At 34.7% G+C, this 8,811-nt stretch overlaps 1 protein-coding gene and 2 long non-coding RNA genes across 10 annotated transcripts; 1 reads left to right on the top strand and 2 right to left on the bottom strand.

The window, feature by feature from the left end:
- Nucleotides 1-17: 17 nt before the first annotated feature.
- On the bottom strand, nt 18-833 carry LOC133320835 (uncharacterized). Its single transcript, XR_009753954.1, has 2 exons — nt 519-833; nt 18-123 (listed from the first exon to the last, which is right to left on the bottom strand). It is a non-coding gene; the product is annotated as an uncharacterized LOC133320835 (long non-coding RNA).
- Nucleotides 74-3,787, top strand: LOC116777602 (uncharacterized). 8 transcript variants are annotated; one of them, XR_009753947.1, is made up of 7 exons: nt 74-216; nt 1,029-1,142; nt 1,902-2,087; nt 2,162-2,489; nt 2,580-2,659; nt 2,750-2,786; nt 2,989-3,787. It is a non-coding gene; the product is annotated as an uncharacterized LOC116777602 (long non-coding RNA). The 8 variants fall into 8 exon arrangements; XR_009753953.1 differs by lacking the exon at nt 2,750-2,786 and having other exon boundaries at nt 1,942-2,087; XR_009753951.1 differs by lacking the exon at nt 2,750-2,786 and having other exon boundaries at nt 1,933-2,087.
- A 1,404-nt stretch (nt 3,788-5,191) lies between these two features.
- LOC116778852 (caveolin-3-like) lies at nt 5,192-8,564 on the bottom strand. The gene is made up of 3 exons (XM_032672907.2): nt 8,175-8,564; nt 5,915-6,094; nt 5,192-5,442 (listed from the first exon to the last, which is right to left on the bottom strand). The coding sequence occupies exons 1-3, from the start codon at nt 8,262-8,264 to the stop codon at nt 5,254-5,256; spliced, it is 459 nt and encodes a 152-aa protein (XP_032528798.2). The 5' UTR covers nt 8,265-8,564; the 3' UTR covers nt 5,192-5,253.
- Nucleotides 8,565-8,811: the final 247 nt, after the last annotated feature.

Here is an 8,811-nt window from a genome sequence, read left to right as displayed (position 1 = left end):
GCCATAAACTGCCGAGAAGCATTCTTGAATGCTTAATATTTGCTGAAGGGAGCGCGGGATATCTTCAGCAGTTTTAAAAATACTTAAAAGTTGATCTACAAGGACCATCCTTTGAATACTAAACTGTGGACAATCAAAAAATATATGTTCAAGGGTTTCATCAGCACTATTGCAATATCTACAAGTTGAAGAGTCAAAAACACCAATCCTAAAAAGGTGAGCACCAAAACTACAATGTCCTAGACGCAAACGACAGATTGTGGTATAATACTTTCTATTGATATAGTTGTTGCCCCGGGTAAACCAGGGGGAAGAGATCTTTTTCTTTATTGTAGCTAGCCATTTTCCTTTTACCTTTACGACCTGATGCCATAAGTTATAAAATTCTTCCTGTAATGTGAGTTTGAAAAGAGATAGAGCGTCTGAAGAAGGAATTGGGAAGTTTAAAAAGCTATTACTTAATTGATTGTGAGCCGGGTTTGTAATAAATTTTGCTAAATAATCTGCTTGCTCATTACCATTCACACCAATGTGGGCTGGTGTCCAGAAGAGGACTATTTGCTTGTTTTGTGACAGCAAGTGATACAACTCCCTTAATTTATATATAATATAGTTAGTTTTTGAATTTAATTGTGGATTTTGTAATGCCATTAATAAGCTTAAACTGTCCGTTATTATAATCCACTTTTGGTGAGTCTGTGTTTGAATGTGCTCCATAGCTGTGTATACAGCTATGGATTCAGCTGAGTATATGCTTGTGAGTGGATTCAGCCTATGCCCAAATCCACTTTTGACCTGACTATCATAGACAGCTATAGAGACTGCTTCATTATTCCTAGACCCATCTGTATATATCTGATGATATCCCTGCCACCTATCGAGTTCCCTATAAATGTCTTCCTTATACTTTAAAAATTTTTTAACTACAATTTTAATCTGAATAAATTTAGATTTATATGACCCAGAGTAACAAGGCCATACTATGCTGGAAAAAATGTTGTGTTCATTAAAAATTTGTTCTGTTTCAGAGAAACCTTGCAACAGATAAGAATTAATATTGGCAGTCCTGTTAATAGTGTGCCTCAGTTTAACAAGAAGTGGATGATTACTAATGGAGAGCAACCTTGCAAAAAATTTTGATTGTAAGTATTTAAATCTAAGTGCCAATGGAGGTATATTACATTCCACCTGCATTGACACTATGGGAGTAGTTCGCATCGCACCCATTATAATACGCAAACATTTGTTTTGTATCTTTTCTAATTTATCCACTATAGTACCTACTCCTGCAAAACAAAAGTAAGCATATTCAAAATGACTCCTTACTAACGATTTATACAATGTTAATAAAATCCTTGGATCAGCACCCCAATATGTGCCTGTCAAAGATTTTAAAACATTACAAGCATTTAAAGCACGAGCTTCTAGGATTTCAGCATACTTATTCCATCTAGAATTGTTTGAAAAAATAACACCTAAAAACTTTACAGACCTATCTACAGACATTACATTATTATTGAACAAAATATTGATATTCCTATTTTTAATAGCCTTTTTTGAAAAAACAACAACTTTACTTTTGTCAATGCTGACCTCTAGCCCAAGGCTATCAAAATAGTTCTTAAGTTTCTGGAGTGCAACGTTGAGAACTGATTGTACATGTAACAGACTAGTATCAGAACAATAAACAACTAAATCATCTGCAAACTGCAGATTAGAAACTTCACTCCCCAGTATTGAATTTAGCTGATGTATGAATAGGATAAAGAGTAGAGGGCTCAATACACCACCCTGTGATACACCCCTACAAGAATACCTTGGACCAAATAACTGATTGTTAACCTTAACAAACACTTTTCTGTAGTTCAAAAAATTAAAAATCCAATTTACAACTTTTCCAGGTACCTGTAGTGATAATAAAATTGACGATAGTTTTTCCAGATTTACATTATTGAATGCCCCTACAATGTCTAAAAAAACTCCAACTAATACTTTATTCTCGGAACGAGCATCATGGATATCCAGACAGAGATGACGTAAACTCTCATAAGCAGAACGACCACAACGAAAGCCGAACTGATTGTGAGGTAAAAGATTATTACTTTCTATGTGAAAAATTAATCTTTGTTTTATTAATTGTTCGAAAATTTTTCCAACGCAGGAACTAAGCGTAATGGGACGATAAGAATCAGCCAAATTTGAGTCTTTGCCAGGTTTTAATATTGGTACCAGACAATCAGTTTTCCAATCCTCTGGGATAATAGAAGACGACCATAGACTATTTAACAAACTTAGGAAAATAGATAGATTTTGAACATTTAAAAGTTTAAACATTCTATAGGAAAGCCAATCCAGGCCACATGAGGAATCTTTTCTAGAAGCTAATGCAGATTTTAACTCTTGTAAAGTAAAAGGACCAATCATGTATGAATTATCACTATTTACTCCAAGATCATTATCTATACTTATCTGTTGTGAAACAGTATCAGGTGTGTATTTATATAAAAATGTCTGAACCCAATTGAGGTCAGAAAATAGATTAAAGCTTGAGAAGCTTTTTTTGAATTTTCTCATTTTAGCCCAAATGCGACTTATTGATGTCAAACGATTTATTGAGGAGCAGAATTCAGACCAACTTTTGCGACGTTCTTCTTTTAGAGTACGTTTTTTGAAGGCTTGTGCACGCTTGAAAATAATGTAATTTTGACTATTAAGACTAGCTTTGAAATTAATGTACGCGTTCTTGCAGTCTTCTACTACTTTTGAACATTTGGCATTCCACCAAGGTACTTGACACCTCTTTCTAGGACGGTTATTATTACTATCAGTTGTATTATGGTTTAATCTAGGTCCAGAAAATTCGATTGCCGATAGAATCATTGCACAAAACTTTCTGTATGAATCGAGCAGATCACAGTTGTCAATCTCAAAGTTCATTAACATTTCATTAACAACTTGTTCATAATTATCCCAATTTACTAATTTCAGGTTGCTGTGAAAAGGAATGTTGTTCGAGGAAATAGAGGGTTCATGTTCGTCTCTTACGAGAGTAAATCTTGTGATAGTGGGCAGATGATAACTGCCTAAAGATTCCTGATGAACTTGCCATTCACAAGAAAGAAACAAAGAAGAAGATACCATAGTTAAATCTAGACTGTTCGGTTTCCAAATATGAGAGCCTATAGTTGTCGGTTGACCATTATTTAAAAGTATTAAGTCATTGTCATCCATGGAATCCATAATAGCTCTGCCCCGAGAATCTATACGACTACAACCCCAGAAAGTGTGATGGGCATTAAAATCGCCTGCAATTATTAACGGTTTCGGAATAGTATACAATAAACGATCTAACTTCGCCTTTTCAAAACCAGGAAAACTATTACCAGGACTATAAAAACTAACCAAAGAAATGGATTTACGTTTTAGTTTAATAACAATTACTACATTTTGTAACGAATCATCGTAAAAAGTATCGAGCTTAGAGAAATTTATACCATTTTTAATTAATATTGCTACGCCGTTATGGTCATTACCGCAGTCATTCCTAATAATGGTATAACCACGTATATTAAATTGAATGCTTGGCTTGAGCCAAGTTTCTGAAATAAGAGCAACATGTATATTATTTTGGTATAAAAAATTTTGGAACTCAAGTCTGTTACTTAACAGACTTTGAGCGTTCCACTGTACAATATTTAAGATTCGATGGTTGAATGTGACGATTTGCTATTTTTATTCTGAATGGTTTCTTTAATAGCTGAGCTAATAAATTGTGAACTTATACTAATATTTTGAGTTTTATTTAAAGTAATAACTTTTACTATAGATTCAGTTAGTAGAGTCATTGCTTCAGAGTTTGAAAGTATGGCTTGGATTACTTCTTGAGTATTCAGATGTTTGTTTAATGATGGAAAATTTAATGGATTTTTTAAGGTGTCAGCGTAAGACTTGGGTTTACTGTTTGCAATTTTCTTTTGTCTTATAGGGCACTGGCCAGAGATGGCAATGTGATTGCCATTGCAATTAATGCACTTAGCTTTTTCAATATTAACCTTGCATTCTTTAAAAGAATGCCCCTCTGTGCATATGGAGCATCGTGCTGAATTCTTACAAAATTTAGCTAAATGATCATACCGTAAACATTTAAAACACTGCTTTATCGGTGGGACATATGCAGAGACGGGCAGACGCCACATCTTAATATGCACATAGTCCGGCAGTGACGTAGCTGACGCAAATGTTATTACAACACTCTGAGTAGGTTGCAGGGTGAAGGTGTTATTTTCTTGTCTGACTTTGCGCATTATGCGTCGGACAGAAATTACTTTTTTTGTTGTAGAAATAGCTTTATATATTTTGTGGTTGGATAAATGAGTGGGTACCGAAGAGATAACTCCTGCAAGTTCGGTGGCCCCTGCTGGTATTGAAGCCTTAAGGCGTTGCTCTTTAAGGAATGTAGAATTGTCTAAAAATGCATTTGCTAAATTCGCACGTTGGAACACAACACCGACCTTATATTTGTTGATTTTCTTTAAGTATTGTATGCCTTTTACAGAGCGTATGAAACTAGCACTTAGAGACATCATGTCCCTATTGCCGAGTGGAACTTCATTAGTACTTTCAACAAATACTATGAATTCGTACTTGGCTTCCGCATCTTCAGGGTATCGTCGACAATAATCAGCGACCCTAAAGGGAGCGAAGGCATCTGCATCCTGCAATGCTGGCGATTCTTCATAATCAGAATCGCTGCTTGTACTGGAAAGCAAGGACTCACCCGTATCCTTTTTTTTGCGTTTTTTCACCATCTTTCACTAATAATCACCTATATAATACCTAAATTTTACTTCTGTACAAAAAAATTAAATAAATATTTCCAAATTATATTATAAAACTATTTAAAATAATTAAAATTTTCAAAAGCCCGCGTCTACTTTTGAATTTCCGCGCTCTTTTTTCTTATTCATAGACAGTATTTGACAGACGCAACGTCTTAATAAATAACTCATTACATCAAAGGCACATGCGGTGAATTTAAGTACATTTAAAAAAAATAATTTAACTTATCCAACAATAAATGCAACATAACATAGTTTGCACACCAGCCAGATTTAAATGTCATGCAATAATCTAAATATATATTTTTTTATAGGGACATCATTGTACTTAGCGTATAAATATTTTTGTACTCTTTAATATTTTCAACTTATTTAATGACAATTTATGTATTAATAAGTTATTAAATTATGAACGTTACACTATCAATAAATCCCGCTCTTCGGGCGCGTCTCGTCTGACATTGACGCGAATGTGTCGACATATGTGACCGATTGCTTCCATCACGGGCGCAACCGTCGCCGCCATACACGATTGTACCAAGGTCCGGAGTGTAGCGAAATAGATCTTCACACAGCGCAGACACGGTGTCGTACACCAGATTTGCTGATAAAATTCAGTTATGTTATCATATATCTTCAATTTTGTGTTAAGCAATTCTTCATTTAAATTATCTCTCGACATAAATTGACCGAAAGCAAATTAACCGTCGATGGTTATCTGTTATTCAGCCATTTAATATGTAAAAGAACATTTTATTGTATTGTTGGAAGAGGAAATAAGTTTAAATGAAACTAGTATTATTCGGATTTACTACGCGGATTTTATTATTTAAAAACTACATAATCCCGACGTTTCGGTTACTTTGCAGCAACCGTGATCACGGTTGCGGGAAACGTCGGGATTATGTAGTTTTTAAATAATAAAATCCGCGTAGTAAATCCGAATAATACTAGTTTCATTTAAATGAATACTCGCGAAAATCTTAGATCTCATTATAGGAAATAAGTTTGTTTCCATATTTGCCGTTGTTGAAGTTGAAACAAATATTATCGAGTGTTCATGAAGTCTAGGATACCTCAAAAGCCAAACAGGCAAATCCACATCCTAGTATGAAGGCGCAGGGCGGCGCGGCGACTACAGCTAATAGTGTGTAGCACACGTTCCTCGTGTGTCGGAAGCAGATGTGGCTGAGACGCCACGCGCACTCCGGACTCCGGGCGCCGTCTGGCTCGCCGATGATGTCGTCCCAAACTATCTGTTTTGTTAAACCTATTGTATACTCATGTCATATAGAAAGGATTTTACTATATTGAAATTATTTTGCTGTAGGTCAACTCCAAGACTTTCCTTAGACCTCTCACAAAAATCTAAATTTCATAAAGTTTAAAGTAGAAAATTTTCTTATACACAGCAGAGCTCTCTGCTGACAAACTCGACCTCGGATGTTACACATCCAAAAAAAAATAATTATTTAACTATTAGAAACATAAATATGTTCTTAAAAATTATATGGTTAAACCATATTATGTTCGTTTAACATAGTTTGATTAAATTAACAACTAAAATATATTTAACTTAATTTATTATCTATGGAACGCCCAGACGCCGTACAGCCTTCACGAAATTAACATATTACTTTCAATATTAAATATTTGTGTTACCAAAATACCAGTATGAAGCCGAGTTATGATTTATAAAGGTGAAAATCTGATAAGTTTCGGTTAAAACAATTTCGTAGAGGTCCATTTGTTGTCCGCACGCCCTTGTGTAGTCACGCGATCCTAAATGGTACATGTTTTCATTTTCGTCTAGAATTAATTTTGGGTTCCTTAGTTGAGTCAACATGAGTAACCTTATATACTTATCGGTTTATTAATTTTCAAATTCTATTTGCCTCATAGTCATCCTTTGAGATTTTTTTTATAATATGGTCTTCATCCGTGCAGAGACGTGCACAGTATATTCTGCCAGTGTCGTGTAGAATGGAGGAGACACGATGAGAAGATTTTTCATGGCCACTTAAATTAACGTCATAGTCATAGATAATTTTCAGTCTCACAGATATTTATAATGTCCTTCATTTGTAGTAGTATTATTTTTATTTAATTAAAAAAAAATCTTAATAAAAGTTAATTGTATAACAATGTCACAGGCAGTTATTCATTTTATTGGTTGTAATGATTGAAACGCCTTGTGTAATTAAAATATTGACCACACCTTCAAGTCGACGGAAGACATAAATAATAATAAATCGGGCGGTAAATTGAGATAATGGTTTATATAATAAATTTCATACGGACCCCTTGGTCAGTCAGAATTGTTTGTAAGCTTTTCAGTCGTTGGTAGCGTGTTGACTACACGAGTTTGTTAAGAAAATTAACTTAATTGCATTCACTCGTGTGAATTTATAATGTTTTATTATATACTTAATAAAAAATATTACTTCCTTATCTACAATACAAATCATATATTTTTTTATGTATAACAAGGTATGTTATAAATTTGTATAAATTTTCCTTTATTTGAAAATGGAAATTTAAAACCAATTGCCACATAAAAACTGCTATAGTTAAGTAGGTAGAGTAATATTTTATTAAAAATGTCTAGGAGTTTGAAAACAAGACTAGATAAAATATTTTTTTTTGTAATCATTCCTTTCTACCTTTCTATATTTACCCGAGAGTCAATAAGCAAAATGAGAAAATATCTACATATGTTCTGGTGGGGTGAGGGTCAGATCAGGTCATCAGATCTTCTTGTCACGTTACTTTTGAGCTACATGTAGCTTCTTTCTAGAATGTTTCCTGAAGGTTGGATGCTTCTCATTAGGTGGTGGTAAAGAGGATTCGAAATAAAACAGTCCTGCAGCACGCTTAGATGTGGATATTAAGGATAACATTAAAAAAGTATAAGATAGATATCTCGGTCACGACCCGATGGATATTGGCTATCAACTTGTAATGAACAGAGAGGCCAAAGAATTTGGTGGGCGTCAAAGAAAACCGAGGCGGCCACGGCACAGTATGCAGAGATAAGGGAACTCGCATCTAACTTGCATACATGCATAGCCACTTGAAGAAATTATATCGGAGCATATTTAAAAAATTCAATATTAAAACGAATACAGGAAGAAGCGTTTGTAATATGTTGTATGTAACTTTAATTAATTATTAAAGTCGGTGCGGCCTTGTTTTGTATCGCAATGTGTTCAGGGCAAACATTTCAATACCGTTGGAGTATTTCAAGGTTGTATTTACACTATTTCAATCCAAGTAGAGTCATACAACAAAGTAATCAATGCATTGTCATATGCCATAGAAACTGAAAGGCCCGACCTGTATGTGTTGATTTAGTTTATTGGGGTCTCTATCCTCGAGGGTCTCCCGGAGCTCGTTGTCCGGTTTGTCCATTCGTGATGGGGACATCTGCACCCGACGGCTCCCCGGTGGAGTCCCGTGGCCGCGTTCGCTCAACGTCACGGGCAAAATCGGCGCTGACGATGGTACTGCCGGTAACAGATTTATTGTTTTCTCCACGATGCTTTCTTCCCGCCAAATAACGGCGGCTTTTTTCAATGATACTTGTAAGTTTGTTTTTTAGAACAGAAGCTATGGAAATTCAGTACTATTATTTATTTTAAGATGACGTATTCCTATTTTTGTATACTTCTTAAACTTGTGTCTCTCGAACTTCTGGAACTACTCCGACACAGTCTTCACCCTTCGAATCCGTCACGTGACTGAAGACCAGCAGTCCGTAAACCATTTCAGTGTTTCTTTTTGTTGTTTTGCGCATGTCTGACTTTTTACTATTAAGTTGTGAGTAACTTAGAGCATTGTGTGTCGGTTCTATAATAAGTATTTGTTCTGTTAATATATCAAAATGTATCTAAAATAACTCAATATTTTTATATTCCTTTGTAAGTTTACGTATAATCATTGTATTTATACTTTCCTTTGCTCTATTTTATTA

This window comes from Danaus plexippus, chromosome 6, assembly GCF_018135715.1.
Source record: "Danaus plexippus chromosome 6, MEX_DaPlex, whole genome shotgun sequence".
Taxonomy (NCBI): domain Eukaryota; kingdom Metazoa; phylum Arthropoda; class Insecta; order Lepidoptera; family Nymphalidae; genus Danaus; species Danaus plexippus.
The sequence above is the reverse complement of the archived record's forward strand: the minus strand, read 5'-3'. Positions and strand labels throughout refer to the sequence as shown.

Excerpts from the sequence above, each read along its gene's own strand:
- LOC116778852 (XM_032672907.2), bottom strand. The coding sequence starts at position 8,264 with ATGTCCCCATCACGAATGGACAAACCGGACAACGAGCTCCGGGAGACC. Across the intron at positions 6,095-8,174 it reads AACTAAATCAACACATACAG|ATAGTTTGGGACGACATCAT; the intron begins GTCGGGCCTTTC and ends TTAACAAAACAG. Across the intron at positions 5,443-5,914 it reads TTGCCTGTTTGGCTTTTGAG|CAAATCTGGTGTACGACACC; the intron begins GTATCCTAGACT and ends GAATTTTATCAG.